A 14568-nucleotide genomic window follows, 5' to 3' on the forward strand; every position below is an offset into this window, starting at 1 on the left:
GACACGTGCGGCCCCATCCTGCCTGATGGGGCCACGCCACCTCCTCCTGTGTCAGGTTGTGTCCCAACTCCCATTGGGCCCGGAATCCGGAGAAACACTTTTCCTGGCAGAGCAGCCGCCTCTGCCTCCCAGCCTCACCAACGGAACTGCAGCCCCCACGGCCAAGGCCACCCCGACGCTCATTAAGGTACAGGTCTCCAGCCGACTGCCCTCCCTCCCCTTTCAGGGCCCTTCCAGGCCCTGCTGTGACTTTGTCCCAGTGCAGGGGACAGCTGCAGGGAGTGGGGTGCATGTGTCCCCCCGGGTCGGGGACTGGCGAAGGTCACTGAGGGAATGTGGGAGTTTCTCCTCTCTCTGCGGCTGTCACACGCCACTGCTTACTGGGCGCGGCGGGCCTGGATCTGGATGGGCCCTCCTGGCTCTTGCTCCACTGTCCCCCGTGAAACCACCCCCGGTCCACCGCCTCTGGTCCACCGACCCCGGGTGGCGGTCGTAGTCTGCTCTGTGAGGGACGCAACCAGGAAGGGACATGATGGGCCTGAGGTCACAGGAAGGCCACTTCGGGCATTTTGTTTTTTGAAAGATTTTATTTTGGGGAATCTCTGCACCCAATGTGGAGCTTGAACTTTGAACTCCAAGATGGGACGGAGCCAGCCAGGTGCCCCTGGGCATTTTTTATTCTCCTCCAAGGTCTAAGAGAACACGTCTGAGGGGCAGGGCTCACCACCAGCCCGTGAGAGGCCACCTTCGTGGGGGGGACACTGTGTCGGGCACTGAGGTGAATTAAGTGCAGCAGCACCAAGGCCCAGTGCCCAGGGCCCCCCGCCCCCCGCCGCCTGCCTCCAGGGTCTCTGGGACTTGGCCCCCAACACAGACTCTAGCCCGGCTGGGGGTCTCCAGCCAGCCGTGCGCCTCTTCTGTGGCTGCTCGAAGCCTAGGAGCCATCCTGGCTCCCCTTCCCTTGCTGGAGCCAAGCCCTCCCGGGGGCCTCGGGCTGCTGCCTCTGTGTTTGTGGGGCTCCCTGGTGCCCCTCTGGGTGGCACCCCCACCCCCAGGCCTTCCCTGTTTGCACCATACTGTGAGGCCCTGAGGCCCTGCTGCTGGCAGGAAACTTCAGGTTTTGTAGCTCCCCCGTCCCAGAGGAGGCAGTGAGCCGCACTGGGGTCCCGGTGCCCAGGCCATCCTTCATCACGGCCCCTCTCGGCCTCTCTGGTGTGTTCATGGTTGGCCACCGAGGTCCGAGTGTTTGCCCCCAGAATCCTTCCTCAGCTCTGCTCCTTGTCACACAACTGGTGCCCTTCTTTGAGCACTGCGTGGTTGAGAGACTGGTGTGACTAGATTGTGGACCCTTCCTCTGTTCCGGGTAACGCCTTGGCCTCTGCGGCGCGGCCCCCCCAGGGCCCTGAGCTGCCGCTGCGGAGGGCAGGATCCCGCCAGTCGGCTGCTGCTGCCTCATCCTGTCCACGCTTTGCTCCAGGCCATGATGACAGTGGCATTTGCTCGATTTTTCTCTCCGGGCTAGAGGCTCTTTTAAGTCAGTGGGGCTGCGCACGGTGCCCCCCCCACCCCCGTCAGCTGCGCACCCCCCGTCCCTGGCACGCAATATGGGCGCTGACAAGGCCGCTGCTGCTGGAGGAGCCGCCCGGGAGCGGAGAGTGGCACCAAGCTGGGCAGAGGTCGGGGGCCTTCTGAGAAGCCCCTCACTGCCCCCTGATGGCGCCCCACCCCCCATCTCCTGTGTCCCCAGCAAAGCCAACCCAAGTCTGCCAGCGAGAAGTCGCAGCGCAGCAAGAAAGCCAAGGAGCTGAAGCCAAAGGTGAAGAAGCTCAAGTACCACCAGTACATCCCCCCGGACCAGAAGCAGGATAAGGGGGCGCCCCCCATGGACTCGTCCTACGCACGGATCCTGCAGCAGCAGCAGCTCTTCCTGCAGCTGCAGATCCTCAACCAGCAACAACAGCAGCACTACAACTACCAGACCATCCTGCCCGCACCGCCCAAGTACGCGCCCCCGCCACGCCCGCCCGGAGGCGCCCTGAGCAGCCGGTGCCAGGCCCGGGCGGGTGAACCCCAGATCTTTAAGGGCCCTTTGGTCTGAATCCTCCTGCCCCGCACCCCTCTCTTCCCCGAGAGCGCTGCCGGCCGGGGCTCACACCTGCCTTTTATTTGCAGGCCGGCCGGCGAGGCCCCTGGAAGCACCGGGGCCCCCCCAATACGCAGCCTCTCCGCCCCCAGTAGCGGCTCCAGCTCGGGTGCTCCGGGGCCCGGCGGGCTGGCGCGGCAGAACAGCACCTCGCTGAGCGGCAAGCCGGGAGCCCTGCCCGCCAACCTGGATGACATGAAGGTAGATGGGCACCCCCTCCCGCGTCCCCTTCCCGCGTCCCCTTCCCGCGGGGGCCGCCAGCAGCCTCATCTCCACGGGGCCCAGCCTAGTGTTCGTCCGTAGGGAGAGCGGCCGGCGCCAGGCCCACGGCCATGGAAGGCAGAGCCGAGCTCCGGACTCTGGCCTCCTCCAGCAGAGGCCGCTGGAGCCTGCTCCGTGGCTTACCTGGCCCCGTCCTCCACGACGCCTGCCTTGTCATGGTGGTCAGTACCATCAACCGCGCAGCCAGCGCCTCGGGCCTTGGGGCCCACCGACCTCGTCTGTATGGCTTGTCTTCCTTGGTGTCTGCTGTGCAACATAGACACAGGAGTGTCGCCCCTGCTGAAGGGCGAGCAGGCGGAGTGTTGAGGGCTGGGGGGCTTGCCTGAGGTCGCAGAGCTTGGCTGTTGGTGGTCAGGAGTCACACTTGGGGCTGTCCGCTTCGGCTCCCCAAACTTTTCCATTTCCACTTCGTCCACTAACGCCCACTGAATCTGCTGCATCTCCTCGGGAAAAGAATGGCCCATTCTTGGGGCACGGACCCTGCTCAGGTCCTGTGGCCTTGGAGGGTGGGTCATGTCCGGCGCGTGGCCTGTTTTTTCTGCTCCAGGCAGAAGGTGGAACAGAGCAAGTTCTCCCTGGCATGTTTGTGCTCCGGAGCAGACCGACCCCCGCTGAGTCAGGCTCCGACCCCAGCAAGGCGCAGCCCCTGTGCGGGTGGCCAGATGCGGCTTCAGAGCCCATCAGACCGGGGCTAACGTCCGGCTCCGCTGCTCGCTAGTGGGGGTCCTGAAATTCTTTGACTTTTACGAGCTTGGGTTCCTCATCCATAAAATCCGGTTGATTCAATTAAGTATTTAAGTACTCGAGCACCAGTTGTCGTGCTGGGGCTGGGGACAGCTGAGGCTATGTCATGCCCAGAGCAGGGTGGGGTACGGGGGGCAGGCATTCCAGGCAGGCCCCTCCTGTGGTGAGGACCGGGAGAGGGAGGAGGCCGGGCTCAGGGTGCACATGTCCCACCCCCTGGGGCTGCCGTCCTGCCTAGACCCAGTTGTCCCCATCGCCCTGCCCCCCTGACTCTCGCCCCTTGCAGGTGGCGGAGCTGAAGCAGGAGCTAAAGCTGCGGTCACTGCCCGTCTCAGGCACCAAGACGGACCTGATCGAGCGTCTGCGTGCATACCAGGAGCAAGTCGGCCCTGCCCCGGGAGCTCCCAAGGGCCCTGCCACCCCCTCCATCCTACCCAAGGCTGGGGAGGTAGTGGTCGCTTTCCCGGCTGCCCGCCTAAGCACGGGGCCTGCCCTGGTGGCCACAGGCCTGGCCCCAGCCGAGGTGGTGGTGGCCACGGTGACCGGCAACGGCGTGGTGAAGTTCGGCAGCACGGGCTCCACGCCCCCCGTGTCTCCCACCCCCTCGGAGCGCTCCCTGCTCAGCACCGGCGACGAGAACTCCACGCCCGGGGATGCCTTCGGCGAGATGGTGACCTCGCCGCTGACCCAGCTCACCCTGCAGGCCTCGCCGCTGCAGATCCTGGTGAAGGAGGAGAGTCCCCGGGCCGGCTCCTGCTGCCTGAGCCCCGGGGTGCGGGCCGAGCTCGAGGGCCGGGACAAGGACCAGATGCTGCAGGAGAAGGACAAGCAGATCGAGGAGCTGACGCGCATGCTGCGCCAGAAGCAGCAGCTCGTGGAGTGGCTGCGGCTGCAGCTGGAGCAGGAGAAGCGGGCCCAGCAGCCGGCCCCGGCCCCCAGCCCGCGGGGCGCCCCCGTCAAGCAGGAGAACAGCTTCTCCAGCTGCCAGCTGAGCCGGCAGCCCCCGGGGCCCGTTCACCCCTTCAGCCCCAGCCTGGCGGCCCCCGCTGCCCACCACGCAGACACTTGTCCCCCGGCGCCCCCGGCCGTGGTAGTGAAGCAAGAAGCCGCGCCGCCGGAGCCCGAGCCAGCCCCTGCTCCGCAGCTGCTTCTGGGCCCCCAGGGCCCCGGCCTCATCAAGGGGGTCCCGCCTCCCACCCTCGTCACTGACTCCGCAGGGACCCACCTTGTCCTCACCGTGACCAATAAGAACGCGGACAGCCCCGGCCTGGCCAGCGGGAGCCCCCAGCAGGTACCTGGGTGTGGGGGGGGTGGGCAGCGGCTGCAGGGGAGCGTGAGGACGCTGAGGGGGACAGCCCCGTCGACCGGGCCGCCCCGTGGCTGGGCAGGTTGTGCTCGCTTCCGTCCCCTTCCACTCAGTCCTCCGGAGGGAGCGCTGGCCATCCGCGTGCGACCAGGGGACGGGGAGAGTCGGGAGGATGGAGGGAGCCGCCAGAGGCCCCGCGCTCGTGAGGCGGAGCCATCGGGGTCTGCCCATCTCTGGGCCCGGGCCGAGGGGCCCCCCGGCAGCCGCCACCCAGGCCTGCCTTCGCGCCGTGGGGGTGGGCCAGGCCCCATGGGGGCGGGGAGAGGCCAGCTGTCCCCAGACCAGCATCATTGGCAGTTGACTCCCTGCTGCTGCCACCCTCACAGCCCAGCCCCTCTGCCCAGCCTGGGCCAGGGGTGAGGCTACTTTAGGCTTCGTGTGGCCTCTCGGCCCTGCAGAGCTCGGGGCTGGAGGAGGGGACAGTGGACTGTGACAGGAACTGGGCACCTCAGGATGGGAGACCATGGCCCTTGAGCAGCCTCCAGCAGGAAGGGAGGGGAGGGGACAGTGGACCCAGCACCCCTCCCTGTCCCATGTGCCTTGTACCAAACCCAGGCAGCCACATGCCGGCCCTGTCCTCTACAGCGTCGGCGGTCGGCAGGGCCTCCCCCAGCCCGGATCCCTTCTTCCTCAGTGGCTTCCATGGAAGCTTCCTAAAAGCCAGTGCCGCAGCAGGTTGTCCTGGCCCAGAAGCTGGGCGCCTCCTGCCTTGCCTTCCTGGAATGTGCTGGGCCCCGGGCCTGCTTCCCTCATCCCAACCACCAGTTCTCTGCCCGTTCTGCCGTCCAGCCCTCGTCCCAGCCTGGTTCTCCAGCCCCTGGCCCGCCCGCCCAAATGGACCTAGAGCAGCCATCACAGCCCCTCTTTGGGACCTCTGCTTTGCTGCTGAAGAAGGAGCCGCCCGGCTATGAGGAAGCCGTGAGCCAGCAGCCCAGACAGCAGGTGAAGAAGGTAGACTGAGGCCTGGCCAGGGTGGGCGTTCGCCTAGGCTGCTGGGCTGGGCTCCCCCAATCCCCCTACGCCCACCAAGCCAGCTGGAAAACGGGGGCAGAGGAGGCCTTGCCAGGCCGGGTGGGTGGAGGGGGCATTACGGGCAGGTGGGCCAGAGCCTGGCCCGACCGAGGAGCGAGCTCTGGGAGCCTCACAAGCCCGCCGGTGGGCTCTGCGGGTCCGGCTCTCAGCTCCCAGCTCCAGGATGGAAGTGAGGGGCTCTGCCCTGAGCCTGGCTGGGGGCCTCCTGTTCTAGATTTTCATCTTTCTTCCCCCTCTGCTCTACAGGAGAACGGTTCCTCCAGCCAGCAGATGGACGACCTGTTTGACATTCTTATTCAGAGCGGAGGTAAAGCCCAGACTCCCTGCGCCGACTCCCCAGCCAACCTCCTCCTCGCCCCGTGGGTTGCATTCAGCCCTGGCTGCTCCATGTGTTGCTTTCTGTTCCGTCACGGAACGCGTCAGGGGCCCACGGGTCTTGTCCTTTGGACGTAGCAGCAGCTGAGACGTACACCGTCTCCAGGGCTTGGAGTACGGCTCCCCGGCAGGGATTGCTCTACCCAGCAGCCCCTGCGTGGTGGGCCCTGTGCCCGCAGCCTGGGGGTTAACGATGTGCAAAACAGGTGTTTGCCTTTGCACAGTTGTGTGAGGAAATGCGTAGTAGACAAGTAGCTTACACCGTGTGTGAGGAGTAACTACAGAAAGCTGGGAAGGGAGAGGGGAGGGTCTTAGGTGTGCGGGGCATTTGGGTTGACCTCGTCGAGCTCTCTGGGAGGCCAGGAATGCTGGCGGAGCGGCACGGGCACAGGAGGGAGAGAAGTCGTGGGTTGTTCAGGTGGAAGGGGAGGAGCCAGGAGGCAGCTCTGGGGATCCAGGGGGCCTGGGCCCGCCATAGCAGGAGGCAGAGAAGGACCTGAGTCTCGGTGTACCTCAGAGAGCCCGTCAGTTTCCTTCTGGACCAGCGTGTGACGTGGCGAGACAGCAGGAGGGCAGCCATGGAGGTCACCAAGGGCTCAGCCTGAATTGCCCGGATGTGGCTGCTCCAGGGCGTGCTCTGGGCGCTCCAGGGCGCTCCAGGGCGCGCAGCCTCGGGCTGATGTGTCCTGAGACCGCCAAGCAGGGGCATCACATGAAGGCAAGCAGGGCAGTTGTTGGCATCTAGAGTGACATTTGGAGCCATGAGATTGGGTGAGATTGGGGAGGATGAGGCATAGTCCCAGGGCACAAGCAGATGACGCTCTGCAGTGGACAGAGTGGGAGGGTGCCCTCGAGACCGTGAAGTCCTAAAGTCCGGGGCTGTCAAGGGGTAGCCAGGGGGAGAAGTGACCTCATCCTGCTGCCGTGGGACTGTGGGTAAGGGCCTGGGGCTGTAGGAGCCAGCAAGCCTGGAGAGCTCTCTGCACAGGGTTTCCTGCAAAGGGACCAAGGAGCCGGCCTGTTTGCGTGCTGACGGAGGGGGTCCCTTCGTGCAGGTGGGGGGGCTCGGCGTCTGGTAGGAGCTGGGGGAGTTCATAGGTGGCAGCGGCCAAGGAGGCAGAGCGCGTGTGTAAGTTCTCTGAGTGCCCCGCTGCAGGCCGTAGGGACAGGGTTCGCAAGACGGTACGGATTAAGCGAGAGCTCAGGCGTGCAACTGCGCGCTTCAGAATGGTGAACTTTATGGGCACCTGGCTGGCCTCGTCCGTGGAACATGCGACTCTTGAGATTAGGATTCTGAGTTCGAACCCCTTGTAGGGTGTAGGGATTGTTTATTTTTTAAAGATTTTTAAATAAGTAAAGTGGTGAGTTTTATCTCAAAAAAGAAATCCCACAGAGTTGAAGAGTTGATGTTACTCCCAGGGTCACGGATTCTGACTTTACGGAGGCTCCTCGGATTCTAGAGTCTCCAGTGGGACCCAAGGCCCATTTCTAACAAGCGCAGGTGGGCACGGAGGCTGCTGGGCCGGCGGTGCTCGCGGGCAGTCCCAAAGGCTAGTCTCGAGCCGGGGAGAGAGGCCTGAGAGCAGACTTGGGGAGTTCCCGGTGTCCAGACAGGAACCCAAACTGCGAGGGCTCAGGCTTCTTGGGGGAAAAAAGGTGACGCCAGAAGCAGAGAGAGAGCAGGCCAGCACGCTGGGCCTGGAGCGCCAGCCCTGAAGACAGAGCAGAGAAAGGGAGCTGGGGGTGCTGCCCGCCCCCTAAGGAACACGGAACTGGCCAGAGAGGTGGCACCAAGCCCTGAGAAGGCATTTGCGTGGGCATCTGGGGAGACTGAGCGTGGGGAGACCGGCTTGGTGAGATGGGCAGGCGTCTCCGGCTGGGTTGGGAGGAGAGCGGGAGGCAGGACAGGCCCCAGAGGGCCAGGGAGGGAGCAAGCCTGGTTTGCGTCTGCGTTACTTTTTTTTTATTGTGGTTAAATACACAGAAAATTTGCCATTTTAATAATTTTAAAATGCAGAATTCAGTAGCATTAAATACATCCAGTGTCGTACAGCCATCACCACCATCTGTCAGTGGAACGTTTCCATCATCCTGGACTGACACTTGGGTCCTGATAGGCCGGAGCGCCCCGCCTCCCCTCCCCAGCCCCAGGGAATCTGTCGAACTTCCTGCTCGGAATCTGCCTGCTCAGTGGAATCCCGTGGTGTCCTTTGGTTTCTGGCTTGCTTCACAGAGCACAGCATGCTTCAGGTTCATCTGTGTTGTGGCAGGTGTCAGAGTTTCCTGCCTTTTTATGGTCACATGAGATCCCACTGTAGGGACAGAACACCTTGTGCTGATCTGCTCCCCCACGAGGGACACTCGGGTTTTCCCTTGGGCTGTTGAACCTAACACTGCTGTGAACGCTGCACACTCGCAGCTGCTGGGAGCCCCTGCACGTCCGCGGGGGCTGCACCGTGTTGTTCACACCAGCCGGGCGCAAGGGCTCACATCTCTCTACATCCTCACAGGCACGATTACCAATACTGTTATCGATACTGTTATCAGTAACTATTATTACCGATGGCTAAAAAAGCCGCCCTACTGGGTGTGGGGTGGTGTCTCCTTGTTTGTGGGTTTGATTTGCATTTCCCTAATGACTAACAAGGTCGAGCTTCTTCTGGCCTTAGGGGTTTGCAGATCTTTGGAGAAATGGTGCCATCCTTTTCCCGTTTGGTTTTGTTGTTGAGTTGTAGCCCTGTAGTCTGGGCATGAGCCACCAGATCCGTGGTGTGCAGACATTTCCTCCCTCTCCGCGGGTTGTCTTTGCTCTTGATGGCATCCTTTGGTGCATAAAACTTAGAAATTTTTGTATGGTCCAATTAATGTTTTTGTTGTTGTGTTTTGATGTCGTAACCAAGAAATCATTACCAAATCCAATGAAGATTTCCCGTTTTCCTCTAAGAGTTTCATAGTTTCAGCTCCCGAATTTAGATCTTTGACCCATTTGGAGTTCGATTTTTGTATGTGATGTGAAGTAGGGCCAGCCCCTGGTCCTATTCCGGCCTGGTTCCTGACACTCATTCACTTTCTCGTTTGCCAGAAATCTCAGCAGATTTCAAGGAGCCACCACCCTCCCTATCAGGGAAAGAGAAGCCCCCCTCAACCTGTGGGTCGCCCCTGGCCACACCGTCCCCGCCCTCTGCCGAGCTCCCCCAGACGGCGCCGCCTCCTCCCTCGGGCTCACCCACCCTCCCTGGGCGCCTGGAGGACTTCCTGGAGAGCAGCACGGGGCTGCCCCTGCTGACCGGTGGGCACGAGGGGCCAGAGCCCCTCTCCCTCATCGACGACCTCCACAGCCAGATGCTGAGCAGCTCTGCCATCCTGGACCACCCCCCCTCTCCCATGGACACCTCGGAATTGCACTTTGCCCCTGAGCCCAACGGTGTGGGCCTGGACCTGGCCGACGGCCACCTGGACAGCATGGACTGGCTGGAGCTGTCGTCGGGCGGCCCCGTGCTCAGCCTGGCCCCGCTCGGCACCACCGCGCCCAGCCTCTTCTCCACGGACTTCCTCGACGGTCACGACTTGCAGCTCCACTGGGATTCCTGCTTGTAGCTCTCGGGCTGCGGAGCCGGGCCGGGAGGGGCTGGAAGTTGGGGAGCCTCGGGAACTCCTGGGAGCCCCACTCCCTCGGCCTGATCCCGCCTCTGCGTGGTCACGAGTCCCGACAATCACGAGCCCTGCTCTCCCCTCCCCGGGAGGCTGGAGCAGGTCGAGCCGCCGCCTGGCTCAGGCTCAGCAGGGAGGGAAGCCGCCCGGGACCAGCTCTGGTGTCGGCCTGTGGTCAGGCGGCCGGGACAGGCCAGGGCCATTCCGCCGACCTCCTGTGAGGCCGGAGGTGCAGTCTGGCCACCGTGTGCTCGGGCACATGAGGCCCGGGGTGGGTCTCCTTCCTTCTCTCCCCTCTTCCCTGTGAGGGAGAAACTAGCTGGGCCTCTACCTCCCCGTTCCCCGTGATGCCAACCCCAGGGTCCCAGGCTTCCTGGGAGGGGAGCCCCTTGCCATTTTAGTGTCTTGGTGTAGTGTAGCCCGTAGCAGCTGGTGGCGGGCGGTTCCTGTGCAGGTGTACATATCGCGCTACCCCCAGTCGCCATCCGTTCATGTCCGTCTGTCCTGGGGGCTGGAGGGGGCTTGGCGCTCCCTCCCGTCCTGTGCCCCATACAGAAGGGCCTGGAGACCACCGCTCCTCGCGTTGGACGCAGCTTACCTCAGCCCCGTCACGCGTGTTTGACATGCAGACACCCTGCCACGGCCTGTGCCCCGCCTGTGTCCTGCTCCGTACTAGTGCCACGAGGGCAGAGGTGCTTCCTGGCCACCCACCCACATTCCGTCCCGCTGCCTCACTGCAGCCACCGTGGCCCTGGGATCAGAGGGGCGGCGGCCCTTAAGCTGTGGCCTCCTCTTGCCCTAGGGCCCAGCCTCTCTTCTGGCCGGTCACTGTCATTAACGGGATTAGGGATGGAGCCCCAAACCAGGGCTGGGACAGAGGTTGGGAAGCTGTGTGGACTTTTTAAAATAAAATTAAAAAACACTGATTTGGGTCCATTTTTGTTCAATCCACAGAAAAGGTGGGTGGTGTGGCTGGGTCCTAGGCTTTTTAGACCATTCCAGGAAGGACAGAACCTGGGACACACAGCTCTATGGCCCTAGCTGAACAGAAGACGGGAGATGCTTTCCCAAGGACATAATTTATTGACAAACCAGAGAGACCAAGGAGCCCTGAGCCACCCCATCCCCTTCCTGAGCAAAAGCGGACAAAACCGAGATGGCTGTCCACCTCCTCACACGGTTTCTGGTTGGTACAAACTCTGAAACTGGGGCCGGGGTCTCTACGAAGACCCGGTCCGAGCACTCCCCTAGGCGCTGCAAGGAGCCCGCTCAACCCCACCTTCTGCTCCTGCCACCCCTGGCCTCTGGGGACACTCGGCGCGTTCCAGGTGGGGTCCCCGCTCACCATGCCGCGGTGCCTGGCCAGAGCTCCAGGGTCGCCTCCCCTTCACCCCCACAGCCCGGAGTGGGCCCGGGCCGCCTTGGACCCCATCCCCAAGCAGGCCCAAGGCCGGCCAGGACCGCGCTGTTCTCTTCTTGCTTGAGGAAGGGGCTGCTCGGGAGCCAACGGGGTGGGGGAAGCCCGGGCCTGACGAGGCCGCAGGAGGAAGCTCATCACCCGTCTATGTCCCAGCTGAAGAGGTGGTGCTTCACCAGCATGTCCTGAACACCCTCCTTCAGTGGCTGCTTCTCCTCCTGCACACAGGGACAGCCTCTGCGTGCGCGGCAGGAGTGCAGGAGCCCACAGCGAGGGAACCCGAGGGGGCGGAGGGCAGAGGGGCTCGGGGACCATAGGATGCCGGCACTCGGGGTCCCCCCCCCCAGGCCCTGCCTCGGCCGCCTACCTAGGGTCTGGGGTGATCGGCCACGGACGCCTGGCCTGCCCCGCCCCAGGCAGAACCCACAGGGGGACGGCGGGCTAAGGGGGGCCAAGAAGCAACCCCAAGCGCACACACCTCTCTCTTCACAGGAAGCTCCCAGTCCTGGGAGAGGCTGAAGGCGAAGCAGCAGAGGACGCTGGAGGAAGGGAGCGGGGAGGCTGTCGGTGGCGCTCAGGTCAGCTCTGCCCCCGCCAGCCCCACCCCGGAGCACGGGGCAGGGGCTCCCGCGGCCCTGGCAGGGCACTCACCGGAGCTCGCACTTGATCTGGACCCAGCCGGGGCTGCGCAGGAAGGACCAGGGCTGGTACCACTTCTCCACGGTCGGCAGGCTGGAGCACAGCACCTCCAGCCACAGGTGCAACACCTGCTCGCTGGGGACAGGGGGCAAGAGTGGGCCGCCCCGCCCCCCCAGCCCTTCCTCCCCTCTGCGACCACCTCAGCGGATCGCACCTTCCCTCAGCCAGGTCTCTGCAGAGGGGGTGGCTCCGGCTCCGGTCCTCTGGAAGACTCTCGGGCCGCTGTCCCCACGGCCCCCCCACATCCCCTCACCCACGTGCCCCTCGGTCCTGTCCCAGCTCTTCCCTCTGACACTCGGCCGCCACCCTCCGCAGGGAGCCACACGCAGGAAGCACTCACGCTGGCCTGGGTCTGGGCCTCAAATGCCCAAGCTCCCTTCAGGCAGGCGCCCCCCTCTCCGGGCACAAAACCTGTGAGTGGCTTCCCCGGCCCACAGAACAGCGGCCGGTGGAGTACTAGAGAAAGGCCTTTGGGAGTCACACTTGCTGCCTTGTCTTTCCAGGTCCTGGGCCCGAGGCCCAGCTCACGGGCACCCCGCTGCCCCCCAGAGCCACAGCCCAGGCTGCCGCTCGTCGGACTGGACCGTCACTGGCTCACAATGGGCAGAGATACTCACTTGAGCCCCACGCAGATAAGGGACCGGAGCTTGACGTCCATTTGTGCGTGTGCGGCATCATGGGTCACGTTCACAGACTGCACAGCCTGAGAGAGCACGGCTGTCACTCGGGGGGCTCCAGCTGCCAACCCAGATGGCCGGTCCCACCCAGCACCCCGCTTACCCGGTAGAGCAGCTCCTCCGGGGTCAGGACTTTGCCATCTTCATCCAACCTGAGGGAGGGATTGCAGCTGCCGGCACTGCCCTAGGATGCGTGGCCCGGGCTGTGCCCTCCGCGCACGGGGACCGCCAGGGGGCCGCGGGGTAGGGGACGGGGCCCGTTACCTGTACGTCTTACACAGCACCAGGCGTGAATACACCGAGTCAAAGTCTCTCTCTACCTCCCGGCCTGCTGCCTGGGGGGCAAGGTGAGTGTAAGGGACACCAGGGAAGGCACTGGGTCCAAGCCACAAGGTCCAGCTGAGAGCATCCTGCCACCCCCACAAGCTCTAGAGGGCCCGGGGGCTCAAGAAGAAGGATGGTGGGGGATGGGGTCCAGCCATCGACTGACCTCCTCAATAAACAGCCATGGGTGGCAGGCGCCCCCAAGCAGGGACGGCTTCTTCAGCCCATGTTCAAACAGGGCCTTGAGAGCTGGGCACAGGGTCCCTCGTACAAGGTCCGTGACGCCTTCTGTCACAGCATCATCCCCCGCGATGGAGTACTGACAGTGGGGGACAGGGTCTGAGAGGCGCCAGCCACCCCCTCCCCATCCCCACAGCCACTGTCCCAAGACAGCACGTGCCAAGGTCAGGCAGCAGCAGCTCCCACGGGCAGCCAAGCCTCGTGCACCCTCACCTCTTTACTCCGTTCATCCAGGACTTCCACAAACTTGGCTGGAAACCAGCCTGTGGGAGAAGCAAGTCCCCGTGAGAAGCAGCCGGCCGGTGTCCCCACACCTCCCGTGGCGTAAGGGCCTAAGGGCAGGCTGGCCGGCCGAGAGAGGGCAGCTCCTGCTGGGGCCAGAGGCGGCGGGGAGGGCGGCCCGGCTGGCGGGGTCCCTGCCCAGCCCGCCCGTCCTGCACACGGAGGCCTCACCTCTCAGGCCGTTCAGCTCCCCGACCCAGCAGTGCTCGTCCTTCTGAGAGATGATCTGCATGTTCGGCCGGCGGAGAAGAGGAGGAAGCAGAGCTTTGGTTGCCCAGGCCCGGGGCCCGCAGCCATACAGCTGCACCCTCAGCCGGGGGCGGGGGACAGCCCAGGGGCTCCTGCTCCCCACGCCCCACACACCGTGATGATGTCATTCTTGCGGAAGCCCAGCTCGTCGTCATCGTGTCGCTCAAAGTCCAGCAGGGCCTTGGCCCGGCGCCGGTGGCCGCGTGAGCATGCCACATAGTTTTCGTGGTCCCGCTGGTGGCTCTCCATGCTGTAATCCGGGCTCAGCTCCTGCCCGAGTGGCAGAGAGGCCTGCTAAGGGGGAGGTGCCTCCTTGCCAGGGCCTTGGCACCTTAGAATGAGGCTGGGGAGCCAGAGCCCCCACGTGGAGCCCACAACTCACCACACTACAGTTTTTGGGGTCTGTGCACTGGAAATGGCGTGCGACGCGCAGGATGGCTTCCCGGAGGTCAGCTACCAGTTCCGTCTGCTTGATGTTCTTGGCCTTGAGTGCCTCCAGGTCGTCCTCCCCTGGAAGCCCCAGAGAACTATGGCAGCCATGGCCCCCGCCAGCCTCCCCCTACAGCCCCAAGTAAGCTGTGGGTCCATGCAGGGGTCTGAGGACGGATGTCCCCAGTCTGCGCTCCCATCCCTCCGACTGGGGTGGGGAGCACTCTGGTCCCTGGGAGGGAAGGAGCCACTGGGTTCAGCTCCCGCAGCAGTTCTCACCGAAGAGCAGGGAGGTGATGCCGGACTTCCTCCGCTGGGTCCTGCGACGCACAACCTGCAGGGTGGGAGCAGTCGGGGGTAGCCGGGTGGGGCGGTGGGCGCCCCAGCACTGGAGGGAACTAGCAGAGCTCCTCCCGGGGCCAGGGTCGCACGCCACCTCATCTGAAATGGCCGCGGCCAGCTCCAAGCATCAGAAATGTGGTCAGTTCATAGCCAGGTGTGTCCTACACCCACACAGGGCAGGTCACAGCGGAGATGCACAGAAGGCCCAGGCAGCGGGTCCTGGCACAGCTGTGGTCTGGCCGGGCCCCCAGGGGCCGGGCTAGGGAGGGGGCAGCAGAGCAGGAAAGGCTGGTGGGTTCCCCGCAGCCTCTCTCAG

General features: G+C 64.1%; 2 protein-coding genes across 16 annotated transcripts in view; one reads left to right on the forward strand and one right to left on the reverse strand.

The window, feature by feature from the left end:
- MRTFA (myocardin related transcription factor A) overlaps window positions 1-10519 on the forward strand; it is a 160479-nt gene extending 149960 nt beyond the window's left edge. For 9 of the 10 annotated variants that reach the window (XM_032346174.1, XM_032346178.1, XM_032346180.1 and 6 more), the window contains 7 exons: window positions 56-187; window positions 1748-2001; window positions 2173-2344; window positions 3456-4460; window positions 5325-5486; window positions 5814-5874; window positions 9025-10519. In XM_032346174.1, coding sequence (XP_032202065.1) covers window positions 56-187; window positions 1748-2001; window positions 2173-2344; window positions 3456-4460; window positions 5325-5486; window positions 5814-5874; window positions 9025-9539 — 2301 coding nt within the window. In that variant the 3' untranslated portion in view covers window positions 9540-10519. The remainder of the gene's footprint in view (window positions 1-55; window positions 188-1747; window positions 2002-2172; window positions 2345-3455; window positions 4461-5324; window positions 5487-5813; window positions 5875-9024) is intronic. The other variant, XM_032346175.1, reaches the window with a different exon arrangement.
- SGSM3 (small G protein signaling modulator 3) overlaps window positions 10216-14568 on the reverse strand; it is a 47054-nt gene continuing 42701 nt past the window's right edge. For 2 of the 6 annotated variants that reach the window (XM_032346186.1, XM_032346185.1), the window contains exons 11-22: window positions 14190-14244; window positions 13864-13991; window positions 13596-13751; window positions 13404-13458; window positions 13164-13213; window positions 12877-13029; window positions 12651-12721; window positions 12490-12538; window positions 12327-12412; window positions 11662-11784; window positions 11378-11571; window positions 10216-11228 (exon numbers count right to left, since the gene is read on the reverse strand). In XM_032346186.1, the coding sequence (XP_032202077.1) occupies window positions 10981-11228; window positions 11378-11571; window positions 11662-11784; window positions 12327-12412; window positions 12490-12538; window positions 12651-12721; window positions 12877-13029; window positions 13164-13213; window positions 13404-13458; window positions 13596-13751; window positions 13864-13991; window positions 14190-14244 (1368 nt within the window). In that variant the 3' untranslated portion in view covers window positions 10216-10980. Of the gene's footprint in view, window positions 11229-11266; window positions 11572-11661; window positions 11785-12326; window positions 12413-12489; window positions 12539-12650; window positions 12722-12876; window positions 13030-13163; window positions 13214-13403; window positions 13459-13595; window positions 13752-13863; window positions 13992-14189; window positions 14245-14568 lie in introns of those variants that run through there. The other 4 variants (XM_032346188.1, XM_032346191.1, XM_032346190.1 and 1 more) reach the window with 4 other exon arrangements.

This window comes from Mustela erminea, chromosome 6, assembly GCF_009829155.1.
Source record: "Mustela erminea isolate mMusErm1 chromosome 6, mMusErm1.Pri, whole genome shotgun sequence".
Classification (NCBI taxonomy): Eukaryota; Metazoa; Chordata; class Mammalia; order Carnivora; family Mustelidae; genus Mustela; species Mustela erminea.